This window comes from Phyllostomus discolor, chromosome 1 (assembly GCF_004126475.2).
Source record: "Phyllostomus discolor isolate MPI-MPIP mPhyDis1 chromosome 1, mPhyDis1.pri.v3, whole genome shotgun sequence".
NCBI lineage: Eukaryota > Metazoa > Chordata > Mammalia > Chiroptera > Phyllostomidae > Phyllostomus > Phyllostomus discolor.
The window spans coordinates 122,092,649-122,118,532 of NC_040903.2; the positions used below are offsets into that span (position 1 = coordinate 122,092,649).

The 25,884-nt window shown below is 34.8% G+C and overlaps 1 protein-coding gene across 1 annotated transcript in view; it reads left to right on the top strand.

The window, feature by feature from the left end:
* The window catches only part of MDGA2 (MAM domain containing glycosylphosphatidylinositol anchor 2), an 859,730-nt gene that overhangs the window by 608,875 nt on the left and 224,971 nt on the right, over positions 1-25,884 (top strand). The window contains exon 7 of the mRNA XM_036028780.1: positions 17,923-18,252. Within this exon, the coding sequence (XP_035884673.1) occupies positions 17,923-18,252 (330 nt within the window). The remainder of the gene's footprint in view (positions 1-17,922; positions 18,253-25,884) is intronic.

The following is a 25,884-nucleotide window of genomic DNA, read 5'->3' on the forward strand; positions in this document are numbered from 1 at the left end:
TAAACTTTCTCTTAATTTCTGATGTTTTTTGTTTCTGTTCTAGAGGGGGTATAAAATATATTATAGCTCCTCCTTATAGCATAATTTTAATGCTAACTTTACAAAAACTTATTTTGAAGGATTATTTCTAGTGTGACACACTTTATTTCTTTTTTACATTGACTTAATTTCTTCTGACAAAGTAAAAAAACACAAAAGGAAGGCATGTAACAGACTTCAGTGGTTTCTAATCATTTAGAAGTTTGTTTGGTGAAAGTGCTCAGAGATACAAATGAGGTTCATATGGAAAAAAGGGTTGTGTCCTTTTATTAGAAATCTAGACTCAGTGTCCTTGTACTTTTGCTATTAGTTTTGACAAATTATTGTCATATAGTGCACTCTTCCTTGCTGATTATATAATCTCAGTAGTTTAAAGCACTATCTTAAAAATACTGTTCAAGATCTTCTTATTTAAATGTAACAGAAATTATAGAAGTCATGTGCATAGCTTAGTGAACTTTCACAGTGAGCACTCGGATTGAGTAGCAGAGAATTAATAACCCTGAAGAAGCTTCCCTCTTGACCTCTTTTGCTGTCTCACTGAAATGTAACCGATATTCTGACCTTGACCATCTTAAATTAGTTTTGCTGTTTTAAACTTTATATAATGCAATTGTGTTTAGATCTCTGTCCCAATTTTATGCTTGTGAGGTTCATATGCTACAATGTATAGCAAGGGTCTGTTTATTTTCATTACAGTATAATAATCCTTGGTATAAATATAACAAAATTATTATTTATGAAGTTTTAAGTTATTTCCAGTTTGAGATTATTGTGCAAATTATCCTGCTTTGAATAGTTTTATATTAATCTTTTGGTGAACATATTAATACATTTTATTAAGTCATAGGGTAAGAGTATGTTAATATATAATACTAAATTTTCCAACATACATTTGACAAAAATTCCATTTGTTCCACATCATTGTTAATACTTCATACTGTCTGTATTTTTATTATAAGCAATTTAGCTGGTGTCATGAATCATACTGTGGTTTTAAATTGCATTTATTTTATGATGGATGAGTTGAGCAACTTTTTAAATATTTTTAACCATTTGATTTTTTTATAGCAATGATCTTTTTAAGTCTTTGGTACATTTTTCTCCATTTGGGTTTTATTTTTCCTTTCTATCTGTACAGTTCATTGATATAAGTTAATCAACATATATATACATATTATATAAATATATACATATATAAAAATATTTTATTCTACTTTGTGGCTTGTTTTCTCACAATATTAACATTGTACTATAATGAAAACAAAATCATCACTTTGACGCACCCTAAACTATCAAAAAAATTAAGATTAGTGTTTTTGTTCTTTATTTAAGACATCTTTTCCTAACCTCAGATAATAAAAATACACTTATGTTTCTTTGCTAAAAATTTCAAGTGTTACCTACAACATTTGATCTTTAATTCATTTGAAATTAATATATGATTTAATGTTTGACTGAAGGTAATTTTTTTATTTGAATATTTAGTTAACTCATCATGACATCTAGAACTGACCATTCCTTCCCGTTACAATAGTCTCCCCTTATCCTCAGGGTGTACATTCCAAGGCCCCCAATGGATGCCTAAAACTGCAAGTGGTACTGAACCCTAGATATATACTATGTATTTTCCTATACATACATACCCATGATAAAGTTTAATTTAAAAATTAGGCACAGAAAGAATTAAACACAACTAATAATAAATTAGAACAATTATAAAAGTATAATGTATAAACGTTATGTGAATGTGGTCTCCCTCTTTCTGAAAATATTTTGTTGTACTGTACTCAACTTTTGACTTAAAGGAAGCACTTTATGGCTTCTCTTTGGCCTATCTGAATTGCCAGTACTACTGTTCTTATATTTGGGAGTTATTATTAAGTAAAACAAGGGTTACTTGAGCACAAGTTCTGAGATACTACAACAGTTGATCTGATAACTAAGAGAGAGTCACCCAGTGACTAATGGGGGGTAGCATATGCAGTGTGGAGATACTGGACAAAGAAATGAAATTTGCATCATAGGTAGGATGTAGTTTGATGGTGCAAGGGTCATCAAACCAGAATGGTACACAATTTAAAACTTATAAATTGTTTATTTCTGGAATTTTACATCTAATATTTTGGGACTGCACTTGATCACAGGTAACTGAAACCACAGAAAGTGAAACTAGAGATAAGGGGGGACTACTGTAAATATGCCAGAAATTGGGAGAAAATATTCTCATCATATAAATCTATATATGACAAATGGCTTTATATCCTTATTATATATTATTGTAACACATTATAAAACAACATATAATCCAATTCTTTTTAGTGGGGAAAAGTTTTGTACTGACACATATATGAAAGACTGGAAAAAGTCCATCCATTGTTAATGTAAAGAGAATGGTTTGCGTGACATCAATTGTAACCCAGCAGCCAAGGAGAATGGACAGGAATGCACATGTGTGAAAAATGACAACTTCATTGTACTAGTCAGTGGGTGTGGTAGATGCTGTTCAATGAGCTTGGGTACTGTGTGGCCATCACATCAAAATTACTGAGAGAGTAGAGCAATGGATCTGCCTCAGATTTTGCATTAAGCTTGAACATTCCTCCATGGAAACTATTCAGATGATACAGGAGGCTGCAGCTATGGGCAACTGGTGATTGGCAGCTTGATCAAGACACTGTGCTTCCTTATGAATTACGTCTCACACAGAGTTGTTTTATGAGACATCAAACCACCCAGGTGACTCAGACCCCTACAACCCAGATTTGGCACCCTGTGACTTGTGGCTTTTCCCTAAACTAAAACAGCCTTTGGAAGGGATGAGATTTCAGATTATCAGTAAGATTCAAGAAAATATAATGCATCTGCTGATGACAATTAGGAGAACTGTGTGAGGTCCCAAGGTGCTTATTTTGATGGGGACCAAGGCGCCATTTTCCTATGTACAATATTTCTTGTATCTTGTATCTTCTTCAATAAATGTCTCTATTTTGCATATTGTATGGCTGGATACTTACTGGACATACCTCATAAATTAATGAGCAGCAGCCTCTGGCTTGATGTTAAGTCCTGTCATGTAGAATGTGCAAAGTAACATCGCATGTATACAAAACATCCCAACTAAGAATTAAGATAAAACAAAAGAAAACCAAGAAATAACAATAATATAACAATGAAAAGAGAGATCACAACTGTATATGATAAAGCTCATGCACATCTTTTGTAAAAGAGATAGATTAGCAAATTAGGAAAGGCATAATGTCACTGCACTAAGCCTAGAGTGACTGAGAAAAACTGCTGATAACAATCAATAAACTAGTGGAAACCAAAAAGAAACTGACACAACCTAAAAACACATGCCAGTCTATAGCCATTCAGTGAAGACAAATAGGAGATTTAATTAATAGGTTGATAGAGAATTAATTTTCAGAGGCCATCATTAGAATGGTAGCTTCATAAAATTCTCATTGACTTGTTCCCAAGTTGTGTACCTCCAGATAAAAGTACTTGATTTATGTAACAGGCTCTAAAATATGTATGTCTCTTACTAGATTATATTTACAGAAAAAAATAGGAAGAAAAAAGTGTTCCATCCATTAAAGATGTTTAGAAAAACACTGTTTTCTGTTGGTCTCTGACATTGAATAGTGATGCTGTTGGCTAGAAATGCCTTGGGGCACTCACTGGACCCTCACCATAGTTATGGCACACCTAAGTATGCTTTGGTCAACAATGAACAACAGCATGTACAACGATGGTATACCATATAGCCTAGGTGTGTAGTAGGTTATACCATCTACTTTTGTGTAAGTGTACTCGGTGATGTTCACACAATGATGAACTCACCTAAGGAAGCAGTTCTCAGAATGTATCCCTATCGTAAGCAACGCATGACTGCCCTTGTGGTAAACTAACTCCCATGGACATTTCCCCTTTTGGACCTAATGCCATTGGTGGACTGACCCTGGTAGTTATTATGATTATAAGGTGCACCCCAGCAAAAACCATCAGGAAACTTTGAAAAAACAAGGTTTGTTACCCACAAGTCCTAGAGGCTGCAAGTCACCTCCAGGACCATATAGCCAGGTGACAGATGAAAAGGGAGAAAGAATAAGGATGGACTTGGGGTTCTGCTGTTATTGGACTTGAGGATGATGTGACCAGGGTTTTGCTGGTTCACAATCAGTGAATTTGAAACCTAAGAGTGAGAATTAAAGCATGGGAAGGGAAATGCAACCAGTCAGGCAAACAGTGGTTATCTAGGTTAATCTGAACTTTCCCAAAAGAACTTGAAGGGTGGGGCAGCCTGACTCTATCTGGTTGTACAGTTGGTGACATGAGTTTTTGAGGTGAATGTCTTTGACGTGACAATTAAAAGCTTAATATCAGCACGTATATCACAATAAAAAAGATAGTTGTCAAGCACACTATATGGACATACACATATACATATATACACACACATGATGAAGTACATCCCACTTTGATAAAACATGGCATGCTACTTCCCGCAACCCTATTAATACATCTTCATGTGACCAGACTCAGGTTTCAGATATATATGGCCACATACATATAGGGGGAAAATGTATCATGAGAAATACATTTTAATTTAAATTATAAACAACTATGGATATCAGTGGTAAATAGTGTATGTAGTACATATTACATGGCTCAACATTTTTAAAAACTTTTTCAAGATATCTAGAGAGCTACCATTACAGAGTATTAATAGTTATTTTTCTTCCTCTATTATGTTTCAGGATGACAGATTATTTGTAATAATTCAATATTATGCAACAAGATTCTGTAAGATTTTGAGGAGTAGCTCACAAAAGGCATGAGGTATTTGTCAGGTAACATTAGTAATTGGCAGCCACATATGAAAGAAGGATCGATCTATTTGACAAATTTTTATTGAGTAAATGTCACTTTTACTGCCTAGTTTCATTTATTAATTATTTTAAAAATATTTTATATTGGTATTTGAACATTTTTCTATCATTGATAATTTTAAAAGAGTCATAAGAATTCAGTTTAGTTTAATATGAGGAAAATGAGTGTAGAGATGTAAAACCGAAACTCCACTGGTACCATTGTGGCTACACTGGTATTTAAATCTGTGAATGAAAATAACAACAATAAACCAGTTGCTTTTTTAATTCATTTATCAAACAACTGTTTTAAAAGCTTTTTAAATTTGTTTTTAGAGAGGAGAAGGGAGGGAGAAAGAGAGGGAGAGAAACATCAATGTGCGGTTGCCTCTCACACGCCCCCTTCTGGGGACCTGGCTGGCAACCCAAGCCTGTGCCGACTGGGAATCAAATAGGGACACTTGGATTCCCAGACCAGCCCTCAGTCCACTGAGCCACACCAACCAGGGAACAAACGACTTCTTAAGAAAAAGACAATTGACAAAACTACTACTGTTTAGATTAATGATTAGGTGACACCATTTAGCATGATAACTACTTGGAAAGTGCTTCAAATGTGTTCCAAATGGATGAAAAATTTTATGTTTGCCATCTTGTTCTTTCATATCGCCAACCTAAGTGCAGTGGCAGTTTAGCACGTGGATGACAGTGTGCTCAGGAGGCCAGCAATGTGGAGAACCTCCGTGTTTGTGACGCTCTGAGTTCAGAGGATAAAATTATTTTTAAAAACAACTATCTGGAAGAGACATTTATGACAGATATAGCACTGTAGCAATTCTTCTACCTAATTGCATGAATTGGGGAAAGTACCGTGAACTAGTTGACAGTCGGATCTGGGCTGCAGTGACTAGGTTGGACTGGGACAGGCAGTGTGGGGAAGAGGCCATCCCAGAGCTGGCAGTGGCATACTCTGGTAGCCTGCAAACAGGAAAGGACAAAGGGAAAAGATGGCTTACATAAAAGAAGCTGTGATTAATGACAAAGGGAAAATCTACATATCTTGTAAAGGGAAGACAAAAGAAGTTTCGATTGAGGCTCATAGGTCCTCAAGTGTTGCATGCCATAGAAATGTAGCAGGCAATTGGGAATCAGTAACTGTAACTAAGAGAAATGGGGCTGAAGTGGAGGGTTTTACTAAGGTGGCAGCTGTTCTGAGACAAAACCTGTGGATGTAAAAGCAAGTAGTGAAGGGATTGTGGAGATGGAGAAGGGAAAAGAGGAAGCAGATTCAGGACAAAAGACAGCCTGGGAACTAGAAACACAGGTCAGGACACGTTGCATATAGCAAATGCAACAGGGGGGGTGGGTTGAACTGCAGTTCTTTAAACATGTCCTCCTGTAACCAGAGAAGACACCGGCGTTTGGGCTGCTTGTCACTACCAAATCCAATAAACAATGACAGTAATTGAATCTTTTATGGGCACTTTATTCAAATGGCTGGCGATCCGATCAGAGAAGATGGTGGGTTCATACCATCCTCCCTTCTCTTTCCTGGCCAGATCTTTTATAAGGGCTGGGGGAGGAAAAACAAGGTGCACTGAGGGCTTTGAGGTTCAGAAGCTGCAACATTCCTGTCCTGGCAGTTAGCTGATCCCAAGGGGGAGGGGTGGTCATCTGCTCTCCCTGGAACAAAGGTTCGGATGTCCCCAGGCTGTAATCTTCTATTAGTGCCCCAGGAGGTCAGCTGTTTTTCTCAGGAGCCAGGATGGGCCTTATCTGTAGTTTCTGAAACAAAACCTTTAATATACACATTACTCGCTAGGCTTATAACTTTTTACCTTAAGCTAAATTTTTTCAAGTCTTGAGTCCCCTATCACTCCTGTTGTTAGAAGTTCTCTTACTGGTGGCAATCAAAACTAATTTGAAAGAGATAAAGCTGAATGGTTTCTGTATTAATGTTTTGATATTGTGAAAGCAAAAGAATAAATAAGAAGTAATTGCAGGACACAAAGAAGTTGAAGGGAAGGTTTATGTATTATTTAGTTGTTGCTGTTGCTTCATTTTAATTTATGAGGAGATTTTCATCATGTTTATAGATTTGTGGCAAAGTCCTCATTATGAGAGAGGTTTTAAGAGAAAAAGACATGAGAAAATTGATAGTGTGTAATATTCCATGCAGAGCTGGAGCTAAGGTCAAGAGCACAACTAAAGAGGTTAACCCTGAAAGAAAGACAGGAAAGGAGTGGCAGTGAATGGTTGAAATCACAGGAAAATATTTTTGTGGAATCATGACGGGATTTGCTAGAGTCAGTGAAAGCTGAGCTAGAACCAGTTATTGTTATAGCAAAAAATCTGTTTCATGTCCCATGACACTGCTTCTCTTCAGAATGGCCTTTCACCATCTCACACCCTCTGTCTTTCCTTTTCCCCATAATTTTCAGGCTTTACCTGTCTGTTCCACGGTAGAGAGCTTTTTGTTTGTTTTTTAGGTATTCCATTCCATAATACTTAGTATACTTAATTCTTATCTTCATTGTACCGCAAATAAAATTATTTAGTTTTGTGCTTTTCCCCACCACTAGGCTCTTTATCTTGCTACTTTTAGTAACAAGCACAGTAGGGAATACTTTGTCAATGCTCAGGGAAACACTGAATAGAAAACAGCTGACATCTACTGTGTGCTCACTCTATGCCAGCATCTGCATACTTAGAGCTTTATGGATCAACTCTATTACCATCTTCATTTTGCAGATTTCAGAGGCTGAGCCCACTGCACAAGGTCACACAGCAATAGGCGATAAAATCACATTAGAATCCAGACAGCCTGACCCCAGAATACTTACTCTTCACTGTTATCTATAGTGACTCTCCAAGAAGTCATTGACACTCAGGAGAAAATTTTTGGGCTATTAATCTCTCAATTGCAAATTATAAACATGTTATTTTTTTAAGATTTTCCCTAAATTAGGGTAGGTTATATTCTTAATATTTTAGTGATAATCTCTTAGGTAAACAAGTGTTACTGTCAGGTACTTAATGTTGATCATTCTTAACATCTTTATCATTTTGTGAATAAACCTAGAAATAACAAGTGTTTTGTAGATCTTTCAACAGGCTTTGGCTGTATTTAACGGAAGTAGTTACATGTTAAGCTGTGTGAGCTCAATTTATACTATTTTGTTATAGATACTTATAAGAGCTAATATTTCAAGTACTATAATCAGGATAAAAATCTCCTGAGGACCTTTTAAAATAAAAAAGGATATGCTGTGGCCACTTTTCAGCATATTCTTTCATAACTCAATAATCCTTCTGAATAAGCTCATGGTCAGCCTCATTCCCTTTGGGCTCTGTTTTCCTAGAGGATGGATAGATAACTGTTTTCTAAGTCAGTGCTTTTCAAACTTGAGGGTATGTCAAAATCACCCAATGGACTTGTTAATATGTGGGTGGCTGGGTCCTGCTCCAGCAATTGTAGATTTAGTGTGAGTGGCACCCAAGAACTTGGATTTTTTTACAGGTTCCCAGGTTACTCTGTTGTTTGGTCCAGGGTTCACACTTGGAAAACTACTGCTCTAAGCTGTAAATGTCATAGTTCTAGTTTTAAATAATAGAAATAACTTTAATTGATTACTGGCCTTATCATCTAATCACTTCCCTTAAGAATGAGTTCAGATCAACTCTTCCGAAACAAAAGTCACTGCTTCTTGCAAATGTGTCTTAACACTGAATTGGCTTACATCCAACAGTGCCCTAAACTATGCGATCAGTTAATTTTTAACATGGTATATATTGTGGAACCATTTTTTTCTTAAAGTACTCAGGATTTTTTACTTCTTAAAGCAGTATTTTCACTGGATGTCGGTACCATGTAGACATCCCTATCTTGTCCCTGTCCACAGGTATTTCTCTCTCCAACTCTTAATAGACCTCAGGTTCTGCTTAGGCTTTTCTCCTAAGAGTATACAAGCATTACTTCTTGGCAGTTAACACTTAAATTATATACAGTGGTACCTCAGTATTCATTGTTAATTTGTTCTGGAACTTGTGATGAGTGCTGAAACTAATGAGTACCAAGCAATGAGGCATTTTGTCTTGTGGGGCAGCATTATGAGTCATGCAAGTTCTAGCAAGTGTGATGAGTCTGGAACAATTGCTGAGTGCTGAAACTTTTTTTTCTCATCAAAATGAGACGAGTACAGGGTCAGATGAATTCTGAAGCTGACAAGTACTGAGGTATGACTGTATTTCTATGTAACCCTGAACATATAGCACTCACCACCATCACCAGGTTTACCAGTGACAACTTCCTTGGGTCATTCTCATAGAATATAAACTTGTTTTCTCTCCTGCTTAATAATTATGGAGACACTATCTTTGAATTTATCTTTGAATTGAGCTTGAACATGTGTGCAGTTGGGTCATGCTCCTTTGGTTCCTATATGAAATTGTTGTAATTAAGTCACTTTGAGGGACAGATCAATAACTAATCTTATGAATTACATTGTTATGATCACCATAAAGATATGGCTACAAATGCTGTTCATCATGTGTCTCATTTATGCAAATTCAGAAGATAAATTCCACTCAGATCTCTGAACCAGGAATAGTTATTTTGTTTATTTGAGGGGTTGGGGTATTTTTAACTCACAGATACGGTGACACTAGTTTTCTTTTTGCCTTTGTTTCTTTAAAAATCAGAGTTAATTTATAGCTAATTAGTTGTACAGGATACAAAGACATTTTTACATCAGCATCATTTTGACCTTATTTGTTTATTTACCATAATTTCTCATTAAAAAAAGGAAAACTACAATATGCATTTCTAAAATTTGCATTAAAGATTCCCAGAGCAAGGTAAGATGTAAATTTTAAAACAGAAATATTACATTTATTTTATAACATATTGAATTTATTTAGTTTCAGAGTAAGTCTTTTCACACCTCATTTTAGCAGTCCTGTCATTTGTTGGGTAACCCCCAAATCCAGATCCTTGTCCTGTGGTCTGTTTTCAGAAACTAGACCTATAGGGTATTAAAGATTAAATAGGTCTCACTGCTTTGGAGGAAGCATATCTTTGTAAAGGGATTAAATTAACCCGTTCAACTCAAATACACTTGTACTCATGTGACATTTCACCTTTTTGCAACACACTACTGCGTGAGTGTTGTATGCTCTAACCATAAGCATTATATTCTTTGGTGATTGAAATTTGTAGCAGTGAATTTCCTAGATTGATCCCACTTTTGCCTGTTTCAATAATGTGCAATACCAAATTTCATGGCGTCAAAGAAAAATTGCACCAGACATGTTACAAAACAGCAAGGAAGACTCTATTCAAGTCTTGCAATAAAGGTCAAGATTATTGCGATAGATGAGACACTTTAAATGCAACACCACTGAATCATAAGACAGGAAAATTTTTAAATGAGAGGTGAGGTAATGGAAAAGTACTGGAAGATATTTGGGAGGAGGATGGTTAATGTGATGAGGCCAACTGTGTTGCTAAGTATTCTTTTCACTTTTCGAAGTTAGGCTCTTACCCTCCTCCAGTAGTGACTGGGAAATGGATGCACCATCTCCTTCAATGATTACTTAAGGGTTGGCTCACATGTTCTTAAGAGAGATATTTCTCAGGATGTTCTGGCTTGTTTCAGAAGATTTACAGCTAAAAGGGTCAGAAGAAGCATTCACAATTGACAGTTTTCTAGATGTAAATGCTATCAGAAAATAGAGGTCAGGGGCATAGAGTTAAGAAGGAACCTGTCTCACACTGAGTCATGCTGAAGGGAATGTGTAGTCAGTCTTGTCAGTGGTATTGACTTTTCAGCTTCTCTCAAGGTCATATAAGATAGTCAAGACAATTCATATAAATTCCCAGTGAATACAGATATTTTTCACGTGGTCATTTGATATATCTAGGTTATTTTCTTTGTTCTTTAATGTAAAAATGAAAGAATATATGTTTAATGATTTAACCATTATTTTAACTTAAATTGAAATGTGTATAGATCTGGTCATAATATTTTGTGCTGAAAGAAACAAAACAAACAAAGCTCTCATTTCCCCAAACATAAGCAAAAAATGTAAGGTAGAAGATGAAGGAGAAGACCCATGGTTTGCAATTATGGCAAAATAACTTATACAAATCCTTTCTCCTCAACAAATACTGACTTTACAACTATTTGAATGATAGACTCCAAATGAACTAGGAACCTAGGCAACATGTTCTGACACTTGAGATGCAAATGAGCTAAATCTACTGATTTGTTTATTTTCTTAAATATTAGCTTGTGATTTACATAGAAATCAGTAGAAAAGAGATTTTCAAAAAGAAAGAAGAGTCTATGATATAAATTGGTATGGAATGCAAAATGTAAGGTGATATAAAAATGGGGAATACTGGAAATGCCATTGTGTTCATTGGTTAAGAGGTTACTGCCAACCTTTTAAACTGCAATGCTGGAATGGTACTGGTGAAAAGCCAGTGTAAACTGTCCAAATGAATGAGTTTGTGATACAACAGAGGAGGCAAATAGTGTTTCACTATTTTTTCAAGACATATGATACAGAGAGTTTGAAGGATTCTTAGGGTTAAGAAAAATGTTCTAAGTTTAGAGGTTTTTACTATGAGAGTAAATAGGATTTGGAAGAGAAAATATTTTAATTTTGAGGTAAAGTGGATAACTAAAAGAATGCAGAGCATCAGGACACAGTGAGAGCAGTTTATGGATGGGCAGGATCACTTTGGAAAGAAGAAAGGCCACAGTTTTAGAGACAGAAGATAAGAAAAGCAAGAAAGAGTAAAGAAAGACTTTTAGTCAGTTAGTCTCATTATTTCCACTGTTTCATGATCAATTCCATAAATATTAAGGATGTACTACTTTCAAAGGGACCTCAAAGAACCACACTTAGCACAGTCCTGTCTAAAGGGCAGGTCATGCTATAGGTATTTCCATTTGTAAGTCTTCAACAATTAATAAAGAAATATAATTTACCCTGGGCATATTCTCATTTCTCATAGTTAATTGTATTATTATATTTGATAGAAAAGGTGAGATTAAAATACTCACCAATTTTAATATCAAAGGGTCAGTAAGTTGTACTGATTAATATTCTTCTATTTAAATAACTGGTACTATGTCAAATACCATTTACATAGTAGCCACATTATGAAAATGCTTATTCTTATTTATGATGTTATATAAACACTTTAAAAATCTATAAGCAATATATATTTTCTCATTAATTAGCATAGGGCTGAAATGATAATAATGACAAAATAATGATGATACTTGTATTATTTTAGTTGGCTCTTTTCTCAAGGAAGGACTTACACAAAAAGCAAAATCTGTGCCCATTTAAAAAATCCTCTCTTACTTTAATTTCAACCCAAAATACTTATCTATGGTTATTCTGTTAAGCAAGTACATTTAAGACAATTAAAATTCAATCATACCTTGTTTAAACAATTTGAATGATTAATTGCAGTGATTAGCTTTGAGTAAATTCACAAAATAAATAGAGCCTTCATACTTCATAATTAAATAGAACCCCAGCTTCTTTTCAGGACCTAGTTCTGCATTCAGATTATCAGGGTGCTATTTTAAATCACTTTTAGGAAATATGTTTAATGATTTTTTTTGTTCTTGAATTATTAACTAACTTCCATTCAGACTGCAGATTGGCAATTGGAGTTGTTAGATAAAATGAAGTGAGTAGAAAATACCTAGTAATATATGTATAAGGAAAAAATAAAAGACCTCTCTACTCCCATCCATTTTCTAGAAGCTTTAATACTTTAAGCGCTTTTATATAACAATATAAGGTATAAGTAAATGTTATTCTTATTTTCTCAAGGAACTGTTAAATTGTATTGCCAGCCTTTATCAATAATTGCAAATGCAGTGTATTTCTTTTTGTTGCTCTTTGCATATTTCAAAGTGTGCATTTGTAAGATAGGAACAAACAGATAAATTAAAGTTTACAAAATGCTGATTGATTGGGAAAGGAAAGAGCCACACTGTCCTCAGTGCAGATGGGTTTTTTTAGATGGCTCTGAAATATATTTTATAAGTTCAGTATGTTTCAGATACATTTAACTTAAATATAAAAATATTTCCCATTTGTTTTTTTCTTGGAAGAGTTGTATTTGGTCAGCTGTTTTGTGATGCACATATGGAAATGCCTAAAACATCAAAAATGGAATTTGATATCAGAGTATTTTCAATGATTCTCATCAACTGATAGATTCTCTTATTTTATTCTGTGAGATACTAGTCCAAAAATATGTTTTGCAAACAAAGGGTTTTTGATAAATATTATCATCCCCCCTAGAAGTATTGCAATGTGCATGTTAGCATGTTCAAAGCTCTGAAAGGTTCTACAGAAAAGGAAACTTTTACTCATGTAGTCAGTCCACAAAATGTCTTTGCCTTCTTTAAACATGACACTATTAACCTTTTTCTGAAAAAGGTTTTGACAAATACTGTTACAGATAACTCTGCTTAGTGATCAGTTTTCTTCCTTCTCCCATGTTTCCTCAGAGATGATCATCAGCTGAGCTGTAAAGCATGTATGCAGCCCTTCCCCATGAAATTCAGTCTCCTTTACAAAGCAGTACTGAAGAACAGTAATGATAGCAGATGTACCTGATACATTGTATCACTAGGGCCCATAACTACTTAGTCAGTAGATGTGATAGACATATCCTGAGTTTTTTCTTCACAGAATCCTCTTCTTCACATATATCCCTATGTTAATGCTTTGTTCATTAAATATTATTCTGCTCCCAGAACAAAACCCCTGAATCATAGAGGATGCTTAATCTCTTTGTTCTCTATGCTATTTCCCACCATGGATCTCAGCAAGCCCTACCTGGATCTTTGTAGTGGTCTTGCTTTTATACACAAGTTTCATTCTCTTCACATGACCCCTCTGTAAATCTCAGAGTAGAGGGACTGCAGTGATTCCAATTTAGAATGTCCTCGAGAGTAACCTGTCTAAAGTGAACATGGGCAAAGTTTGCATTCAGTTTGTCGTTACTAAAAAATGGGGACTATGTGTTATGTTACAATGCTTTCAAAGCTTATTATCCAGAACAGAGGCTCAGTGTGATGCCAATTCTTTACATGCATTGCCAGACTAAACAAGTACCTTTTGAGGTTTATCCATCACAATTTATGATACATTAAGCTAAATCTAATGTTCTCTTAGGCCAGTGTTAGGGGATTTTCAATATTCAGACTAAAAAATTGCATTTGAGGAAAGGGATTTCTCCTCTCTTTTTTCCATAGAATTTCTTTAGTTCTATAATCTTGTTATATACTATTGGACCTCTGTTATACTCTGCTACTAATCGCAGATTGATTTTTAAGCATTTGAGTCTTAACTGGTGGGAGGAAATGACTTTAAATTAACATTGCATGAACTACTATAAATTCTTCACTGAAAAAGAGAATGTTTAATTATAAATGAAGGAACCTGCTTCTCAGTTGATTAACTATATTAAACACTTTACATTTTCAAATCTCTACACTCCAGGTAGTAAACTATTTTTCCACAATAGGTCTCAGAGCGAACCTAATACTATCACCTCCTATTTTTGAAATCATGCTCTTGACCCATAAAAATTAGATGCTCCAGCCCTGGCTGGTGTGGCTTAGTGGACTGAGAACTAGACTGTGAACCTTTGGTTCAGTCAGGGCACGTTCCAGGGCTACAGGCCAGGTCCTCAGTGGTGGACATGTGAAAGGCAACCACACATTGTTGTTTCTCTTCCTCTCTCCCTCCTTGCCCTTCTGTCTAAAAACAAATAAATAACTAACATTAGGTTTCAAGTTCTTAACGTACTTGTGCGTAGTTTACAGAGAGGTACTCTTAGTTTTCTGAGCAGCCAAAGTAAATTAGAAAATCAAATAAATTTAACTCTCCTCTGTTACTATATATGGCTACACATCTATAGTACCCATGTATGCACACACGCAATAGTTTTCTTAGAACATTTCCATTCTGTATGAAAACCAGATATTTTATTATGGAATAACATAAAACAAAATGGGAGAGACAATTCTCCAGTCTACTTATTCCATACTACTTATTCTGAGATCCCTTCACTTAATTAAGCTCACTTGCAAGATTCACTTTTTCCTCCTCCATTTTAGAATCAGTCATTTGAAAGACTAATATGATTGACTTTGGCCAAATTATAAAATTGTCTCAAACTGAGATCAACAATATTTGTGGCAATCAGTTCATTCTTAATAGCTCACTTGATTATTTTGGTTTCTATAAAAATATAATTATATATCACATTTAACTGTATTTACTAATTGATTTGATTTATAGTCTTCAATATTTTACTTTGACTTTTGAAAGTTATTTTCCATGAGTAAAATAGTCCATAACACAAAATATAGAGATTGGTTTATTTTTTTATTAGTCACTTTGAATTGTTCAATAGTTTAACTGTAATACATCTGATGAGTTTGCAGTGTGTCGGTATCACACTGATGTGTTAACTGTGCAGAGAAACAGAGCCAGAAAGGAGGACTGCCTAGTGAATCAGTGAGAATCACTGACTGACACATCAGAGGTTTCTGTTGTATAGATGTATAGCAACTGACACATAACTTCAGAATTAAATTTATTGTAAATGTATTGCCATATGAAACTACTGTTAAATTAATATACATGTTTTTTCAAACTTTAAAAATTGTGAATTTTTTATTTAAAATTTTTATTCAGGTCTATCTTTTTTCTGTAGAAACAGCATAAGAGAAGTTCTTACCTAATGAAATGAAAGTCTCATTTAAATGTGATAATGTTAACCAAAGTAAATGCTCCTTGAAATACTATTTTTAGATCTATTTATGAAAGAAAGTGATATTTGCCATGGCTGGTATAGCTCAGTGAATTGAACACCAGACTGTGAACCAAAGGGTCACCAGTTCGATTCCCACTCAGGGCACATGCTGGGGTTGCAGGCCAAGTCCCCAGTAGGGGGCACATGAGAGGCAACCACACATTGATGTTTATCTCCCTCCCTCTTTTTCTCCTTCCCATCATCTCTGTCTAAAAATAAATAAAATCTTTTAAAATAGGAGAATGATATTTTATGTGCTATAGAGCTTCAGTTACATTTGAATTATTTATACAAAATATATACCAAATAGAGTAGCCAGATATGGATAGTTTAGCACATTTCCCTTTCTGCTAAAAGTCGTATTTTGGTACCTATTAAAATATAAATATGTGACTATAGGCAATGTTGTGATGTAATTTCTCCTAATTCTATCCTAGAGTCATGTACTGATAAAGATATGGTTAGGTGCAAATAAGGTTCATACTTGTAAATTGCATTGTATAGTGGAAAAATGTAACAAACAATATGAGAATGTGATTTAAATATTTGTCTTTGGTGTTTTCATTAAGACCGAAGACTTGTGCAATCCCAAACTATATTTTAGAGGATTCTCCTCTGAGATTCAGACTTCTTCAAATTTAGAAAACATTTCACATCTATGCAGTACGTGCTTGTCCTTGACATAAGTATCATAAGTGTTAGGACTATAATCTGTAAGTATACAATTTACAATACATGGGTGTCAGTGTTATGCCTGCTCTGGTCATCTCATGTAATAAGGGTCTTGCCTAGTATCTTATCCTGAACAGGAACCTGTAAATATTTCTTGAATAAAAAGAAATAAATGAACATTGTTTTTGATTATTATTTCTCCTCACTGAGATGCAAACAAGAAAGAAGGTAAAATATTGGGGCTCTGAAATAAAGACAGTTAAAAGAAAAAAATTAAGATTTAAAAAATACATTAATCTCTAGTGCATTCTTATGTAGTTTAGCAGATTTCCATGGTGTTTCTAAGCCTTTGTTGGACCAACTAAGGAAAATCAGATTAAATTCAGAAAGGTTACCTAAAATGCAATTAGAAAGCCTCCAGTATCTGCAAGTTCTCAAAGTTCATATCATTTTTTCATTGTCAGTTAGGTTTAATGGTAAAATTAAATAAACAATTTTTATTTTGATAATTATGTTTCACTGCATGTTTCATATCATCATATAGAGATGATGATGTTAAGAGAGAAAAGTGTGTGCATAAGAGAATCACTGCCATAAAAAGGAGAAAACTCTATTCCACACTGAGTGCCATGATATAACTCAGAATTCAGAGCTGGAACCCTTAGGAGGCCAATAGATGCTCCCGCAGAGTCTCTGGTGGTTGTCACTAGGGACCCAGGCTGTGAGAACAGCACCGATTTAGTTCCAGAAAGCACAGCTCTTAGGACACAGCAAAGCAGGCTTGCCAAACCACTTGAAAAGAGAGAGGTACTTTTGGTCAAATGCATTTTGTTAAAAATTTTTCTAACTCAGGTTATTTCAATATATGAAAATGCCTCAATGTCAACTGACTCAATTCTTACAAAACTAGTATTGGTCAGCATGTAAATTTAATTTAGAAGAATTTTCTTTAATATGACATTCATGCAATATTTGAGCTGTTTAAGGACTGGATAGGGGGCAGTGGGTGTGACTGGGGGGACATCTGTAATAGTGTCAACAATAATAAAAGACTAACAACAACAAAGAACTGCCATAACTGAGGAATGACATGAGTAAGGAATTGGGCTTATTATTATATTTTAACTCTAAATTATAATGATGTTATGTAACAGGTTATGTTGTTTGTTCAAAATTCAATAGCAACAATGTTTACAGGTGTAGATTTAAAGTATTCTTTATATCACTGGGAATATTATCCAATTAATAAAAATCAGTGTTTAGAGTCTCTAAGTGACTTCGGTCTTTAGAATACTTCTAGATAACCCAGATGACATTAATGGATACCCCCACTACTTGGAAATAACCAATAAACATATGTACATTTTTTTTTGTTTGTTTTATTTTATTTCGGCACAGAGATGATTACCTAGAGTGGATGAATACTTGACCTTATGAAAGTAACACTAACTACTTACGGACTTTTTGTTTCAGCGTTAAAAAAAGGACGATTTTGGATCACACCAGATCCTTATCACAAAGATGACAACATCCAGATTGGGCGTGAGGTGAAAATATCTTGCCAAGTAGAAGCCGTTCCTTCTGAGGAGTTAACGTTTAGTTGGTTTAAAAACGGCCGTCCATTGAGAAGCTCTGAGCGGATGGTTATTACACAGACAGACCCGGATGTCTCCCCGGGAACAACAAACTTGGACATCATTGATTTAAAATTCACGGATTTTGGGACATACACATGTGTAGCATCTCTGAAGGGAGGAGGAATATCTGATATCAGTATCGATGTTAATATATCCAGCAGCACAGGTAAGCATATTTATGATGCTAAAGATGTTCCTTTCCTTACACACAGCAGATGACAGAGTGAGTCTTCAGTCCACCTAAGAATATTCTTATTTTTTGAAAGTACCATAAAACCAAAACTTAACCTTCTGAATGCCCAATAAATACCATGTTGAGACATTGCTAATCTATTTTGTTTTAAATTTACATTAAGTTTTACTGAAATAGCACACATAAAATTAATAGCATTGGCCTGATAGATGTAGGCTTGCAGGTTAAATAGTACCCATTTGTTCATTTTATGTCATTAACTAAACCCTTTTTACATTCTAAAATTGCATTAATAAAATTAAATAAGAGATAAAGAGTTAAGGAAGCTTTCATAAATTTTAAACTAATAGAAACTATTTAGTCGTAATAAGAAAGTATTGAGAGAAGATTTGAGTATTCAAATATAAGATATAAGAAATGTATTTTTCACCAACAAAAACCAATGATAAATATGTTAAACTTGTTATCAAATGTGACTCTTCGAAGAAACTATAATAGATTCTCTACACATTGAGAATGGTTAAATATAAAAATATACTGGAGTGAAATTCCTTCTTTGAGGGTTGAAAATGAAACTATGTTATCAATTTTTCCCAACCTAATGTACATCTGCACGTGAGGAGAATTAAAGGGCTTTTGTATGGGAGGGCATGTTAGTTTAACTCAGCATGGTTTAGAGCCTTGTGACTTTATGAACAGCAATCAGTTTGTATTTGGAGAACTCCAAAGTACCTTTATTTGTTTTGCCCACTTGTTACTGGATTGAATTTTAAGATTTTAATATAATCTTAGAGTGAATAATATATGTGGAAAACAAAGCACAAGTGTAGTTAGCAGACATACTCTGTTTTGAGGAAATTTAAGTGTTCAACTTTGTTTTGTAGTCGGGAAGCTTCTGACTGTCACAATGTAACCGATCGACCTCTGATCATGTATCTCCACATCAGTCCAAATGGCAGGGCATGCAGGTCGATTTCTCTCCTGGAGGCTGAACAAATGTGCTTCCTTTTTTTATTGCTAAGAGATATTTTATTTTTATCAGCCACAATTAATGTAAAAAAGCATCAGGGTGGCAGGAAATATCCTTTGGACAGATGTGTTTTTCTATATAAATAATGACAATAACTAGTTTTTATCTCACCTGTATTTCAGAGTTGGTGCTAGCACTAGGAGATAGGCTCAGTTTAGGATATCTAATGGAAAACGGTCCATATGTTCATAAAAATGATGTGTCATTTTTACATAATGTTGATTTCATTAAATCAACAAATACCCACTAATTATCAGTGTCAAAGTTCAGGTGACATCCACATATGGCATTTCCTATAAGAGTAAGAATAATTTTGTAAGAACCAAGATTATTTGTCCTAATTAATGAGGGTCAATTTTCCAGAACTGATCTACACTTAATAATAAGCATTGCTTCATATGGTTGGTTGTTTGCCTTGTGTTACTTCCTTTTCAGAACGAGGAACACCAGCTGAGCTCCTATCTAACCTGGCTTGTCTGACAGAAACACAGTTCACAGACAGTTAAGCTTACACACAAGAGGGAACACAGAATGGAGGGAAGACAGGAGCATTATATAGTCACTCACAAACATTCATTTCTAAGTATATTAGTTATAGTGCCTATTTGAAACTGTGTATTGTAAATGACAAAGTAGAAAAGATAAGGAGCAGTGATTCATGAAATTTTTAACAATGCTAAAAGGAAAATGACAAAAGATAATCATAAAAACAGAGAATACACAAGAAATCCTTCTTCTGAATAGAAATTTACTTGTAACAATTACAGTTTCTTAACTGCTATCATTTTGTCTGGTTACCAAAAGTAACAATACTAAAGATAAAGTAAATATATTCAGTCCTCCTACAAAACACTCCCTTTTGCTGTCTCCACCGACCACAGACAGACTTGGTTATGGTCCCTCTCCTTCCTTGAGTGAAAGCTCCATGGAGCCAGGGACTCAGCTATACTGTTCATTGTACTCTCAGCATCTGGCACAACACATGGCACTTGATGGGTACTTGATAAATAATTATCAACTAAAGAGTTGCTCTCATTTGTGCACATAGTTTCCTTTTAGGTTTTTTTCCTCTTTCTCTTCAAGATAGGCAGTTGATTTCTCTCTTCCTGCTCTTGTAATTTTCTGCTGACTTTAAGAAGTTATTCAATAGATCAGTTAATACTTTGATTTATCATGCTCTCACTCTCAGCAGCCAGTCTGGCTCCGTCAATTGTGATGCCCAGTGAAAATAAAAAAGCAGGTCCCTTGTTCAGAATTTGCTCAGGATTTCATGATGGCAGTACAACACCATTAAGCCAAGCACAGGCTCTTGAAGCAGGCGGCATGCTTATGGAGCTGCCTGTGAGGGGATTGCATTTGATTGGCCTGGAGAAAATCGTGTATCACCTAAAAGATGAGCCACTGAAGGGAATGACATATTCTATCCTCATGCTGAAACTGGCTTTGGTGTTTCATTTCGCTTACATTAGAGTGGAATACCAGAGTATAGTATAAAGATCTAAGACTGCCTGATTTAATTGATATCAATAAAAATTATTATTATCCCCATGTAACAGAAGACTACACTTAAAGTAACACTTAATTATGACAGAGAGAGATATTTCTGGAGGTCGAGTTTGAACAGTGAGAATGAACAAGCTGTAGCATGGAGAAAAATCTTGGATTATATTAATTCTATGAACCATGTAGGATTCAGAAGAAATTCCCACAAATTGGGTGAGTGAAGTCCAAGAGAAGGTCCTACTGTTAAGACATAAGTAAACATGTGAGGACATCATACACTTTGGTTCTTGCTGGTTGTATTACTACTTTAGGAAATTTCAGATCAACCAAGTGGTCAGAGGTTTTCTTATGTGTTAAACGTTTTCCTTATGTTAAATGTAAGTTATCTTAGGGCGACATTTTAAACATTACAGAATTTTTGTGAACCCTTTTCCACAGAAAATTTTACATTGATTCCTAATTGCTAATGTGTTTTAAGAGATGTATATTAGACTTATTAGGATGAGGATGAGATACCAGAAGACATTTCTGCCTAATACAGTTTAAAAACCATTTTCTTAAATGATAGAGCCCATCTCTAAATATGTTGTTGAGGACTTTTAAAATTTAAGTATAAAATAAACCAGGAAGGTAAATCATAGTTTATATAATTACTAATATAGTTTAAAACAATGATTTCAGAAAATTTTAGAAGAAAAAACCTACATACATTTTGGAGTTTGCCTCAGGCATTTGATTGAACACTAAAAACTGTGATTTATGTGATGATAGATTGTCTTGTTTTCACTTGAATTCAACAATGGAAACATTTTCCTCCTAATTGTGTAAACAGTCAAGTTGTTTATTGTGAGCATTGATTATCGTGCCACTTTCAGTTTATGTTAGTTGTAGTTTTTTTTACTGCATATAAGCTCCGTGTCTGGCTCTGCATCGTATGGTAACATAACAAACTGACCTTGCCCTCAAGGAGCTTTTATGATCTAAGTTGTCAGATTCCTTAATTGCCAGAGGACTTAGAAATAAGGCACAGCATATTGAGGATTGGAAGCTGTACTTAAAGTTTGGTCAGATTTTTGTAGGAATTGTGAATGTTTTTATCAATGTGGGCACAGGAAATTTTCACAGAAAAATGTCATTTGAGTTGAATCTTGATAGACGTGGGACTGTGACAGTGACGTTGGAGGGAGGGCATGCTAGGCAAGGTGTGCAGGATGCAGAAACTTGCAGGAATACTGCATAATTCTTTATTAAAAAAGCACATTTTTAGTCATTGTAAATTTATCAATTAAAATGAAACATACTGGAATTTTAATTGCTGCAATTCAAATTTGTAAAATGAAAATTCTTCCTATACTTGCCAAAACATGGATGAGAATTTTGTCCTGATATTTAGGCAAAAGTGAATGAAAATCAACCCTTTAAATACTGTCAATTAGTTGTTATTTCTTTACATAAATATAATTGTTATAGTAGATGGTTAATTTTCAGAAAGGTTACTGAAAAATATTCCATGACTTCCTGCAGTATTTTTCCTTAGGTGCTTGCTAGCTTTTATGTGTTCCGTGTGCAACCTGACAAACTTGTTGGTTTACAGTATACTCAGAAGCATCTGTGTTATGTCTGAGGGACTGGAGGTTTGTGGAATTCCTGTGGTGAGACATCTGGTGGGCAGATATAGCAAAGGACTCAGCATTGATTTGATGATATTTTCTTACCTTGTTAGAATATGCAAGCATTTTATATAGCAGAAAATTAAGCAACATCTAGAGGATTAAACCAGAGGCATCAGCATAACATAGGTGCACAGGAGGTGACCAATTGAGAAAATTAGTTTGAAATTTTAGCTTTGCTGCCGAGTTACCATAATTAGGATAGTAAATGTCTGCACAAGAATTCACATCTGTGAAATAAAAGTTCTGGATAACACAGGGCTATGGTGTACACCTAGTGTGAATAGGTAATAAACAAGAGGACAAAAGACAAACAATTATGTCCACATTATTCAATTTAATTCTTGCCCTTTTCCAATTAAGAAAGAATAGGAACTGATAAAATTCTGCTAAAGCTGAAGTCTGTAGAATGCCTATGGTGAATGATAGTTTGTTTCATGTCAGGGGGAGTCATAGTAAGGCTAACACATGTTAGACCTGACAGTGCTTTGAACACAGGAAGCTTCCATGCAGTAAAAGTTATGTAATTAGTTCCTGAGTAACTGTACACAGACAAATTCCTTTTCTTCCTTGCCTCCAAAATGACATTAAATCCCTGACCTCCAAATTAATGATGGAGAGAAGTCAGCAATCTGTGAGAGGCCAGATAGTAAATATTTTTGGCTTTGCAGGCTATGTGGTTTCTGTCACAACTATTTTGCTATGCTATTATAATAGACAATAAAATTGAATGGATGTGGCTGTGCCCAATAAAACTTTAATTACCAAAACAGGCGGTGGGCCATATTTTGCCCACAGACCATAGTGTGCTGATCTTGAACCTAGACTCTTGACCATATTAAGAAATAAAATAATGTGCCCTTGCTTGTATGGCTCAGTGGATTAGGTCGCCGATTCAATTCCCAGTCAGGGTACATGCTTGGGTTGCTGGCCAGGTCCCCAGTAGGGGGCACATGAGAGGAAACCACATACTGATGTTTCTTTTCCTCTCTTTCTCCTTCCCTTCCCCTTTCTCTAAAAATAAATACTTAAAATCTTTTAAAAAAGAAATAAAATAATGATAAATCTGAACTCTATGGATTTACTAGGAAATTAATGCAAACCCACATATAAGTGTCATTTGTCTATACAAACATTAACATATTTTCTATAGATAAAGGCAAAAACCTCTGTTTTCCCTTATTCCTTATTTATTTATGTATTTTATTGGGCCATTGTCTGTGAGGGTGATCCAAATTATGCTTCAAGGATTCTTGTGATTACTTCATAGTTGCTAAAGTCTCATCCCTATCATATAAGATTTTCTGCTGCTATCTGTATTCTGTTTGAGAACTCTTTCATCTACCTTTTATCTCTGTTTCTATGTACAGGGGTGGCAAAAGTAGTTCACAGTTATGCAAATAACAGTAATTAATAATGACAAGAATAAACTGTGTTTGGGTTATTCACAACTATAAATCTATTTTTGCCCCATATATATAATTTCATATTTTTTGGCAGAGGACAAATATGATAAAGAAACAACCTTAAAAAACTGAGATACACTCTGACTTGAGAATCCCCTGATTATGGAGTCGTTTTCCTCTTTTCTGAATGGCTGATTGACTACTTTTCATACTGGCCTCAGGCAGGAGTAGTTTGTACAGATTGAATTGCCTCTAAGTGCTGAAACTTCTCTCAGTTGAGTTCTGTGCTTATTGATTGGAAGGGTTATTATATGTGTCATTGATATGGGCCAGGAAGAAGCATAACGATTTTTGCGGTGTCAGTAGGGAGACAGTCTCCCAGTAAAGCAGTGAGTTCTCTCTTCTGCAGCCTTTTCCACTTTCTGCTCATAGGCTTTCTTTTTTACCTATAGCTTTGGGACCTGAATGAAATGTGGCTGCCAGATATCTTCACTGTGGTGTGTGGTCGACCCTTAGAGCCTTCAGTTGCTACTGTGTTTAGCAAATTTCCCAGAGAGATGCTGAACTGCAAATACTGTTTCTATTGACCATGTAAACAGAACATTCCTTAATAATTATCAGGCTATGCGCACTAGTAGAGATACCTAATTCCTTTCATTTGTGCTTTCAGTAAAGGAGGGTCTTATTGTCAGCCTTAGGGAAGGTATGGCTATATGAGTTCATAGTTGGTTATATAAAAGTTTACTGGGAATATTTTGTGCTTAACATTGCCTGTTTGAAAATAGGTTTTAGTCCTTAAATTATTTCTATTTTAAAAGTTATTTAATAGTTTGTAATTTCTTCTGGTCACTTATGTTAGTCTCACAATATTCAGTGGCTGATGAGGGTTTTTTTTTTACAAATAAGACATGTAAATGCACCTATGTGGAAATGTTGGGAGTAGCTTGAGGATTTGTCTGGAATCTGTGTGTAAAGGAGTGATTTTTTTTTAATTCAGAGTATTTAAAATGATAAAAGATAAATGGTATAAGTAGCAAAGTTTTCTAAAGTTGTTTATATTTATACATAGTAAGTTTAAGAAAATGTCAGTTGTTTATACCAAATGTTATTGCTTGTCTTATTATTATTGTTATCATTTAGCTTCAGGTGGCCCTGATGGAGATTTTGGTGTTTGGAGCTAGTTCTATTCCCTGTTGTCTTTGATATCGACCATTCAAATAGTCAAAAATTTATGCCTGAATGTCCTTAGGTCAAAGATACTTTCAGAAGGCTTACCAAGTGCCATATTAGAAGGTGTTTAATGACTAAGAGAGAACTTGCTAAAATCACACACAAAAAATGAAGGTGTGATGGGAGCAGTTTACAAAGATCTAAAACTTCTGAAGTTTTCCTGTGAAGACAGGAAATCCACACAAGAATAAACACAGCATTTAGAGCTCACATCATTGATATTTTTGCCTTTAATTTGGTATATCTGACCTTTATTCCACAAGCTCTCAGGCCCAAAGAAACAGTCCTTTGTTTAGGAAGATTGAGAGTTGGAAATTTAAATTCAAGAGTCAAGGTTAACTGACAATGTAAGTAAAATACATCCAAGAGTTCTCATACAGAAAAGAGAAATTAGTATAGCTGCCACCCACAATCCTGGGATTAATTAATGAAATATAATGCACCTTCAATTCACAGTACATATTTATTCAACAACCATTACATGGAAGGAGATATAGAAAAATATAAAAATGTATAGTGCCCAATTCATAATGGATTTTATGTCCCAGTTGAAATATACTTGAAAAACTTTAATAACAGATAAAGTCTAGTATTTGCTCTATAAACTGTCAGAGTGATACAGAGCATACAGAGTGAAATTATTGAATCTGGTCAGCAAGCATTCCATGGAGCAAGTAACATCTGAGTAGGATTTAAAGTGAGGATTGTATAGCATAGGTCTTAGAAAAAAACAGATGTAGTTACATCTCATTCCAATAATCAAGAC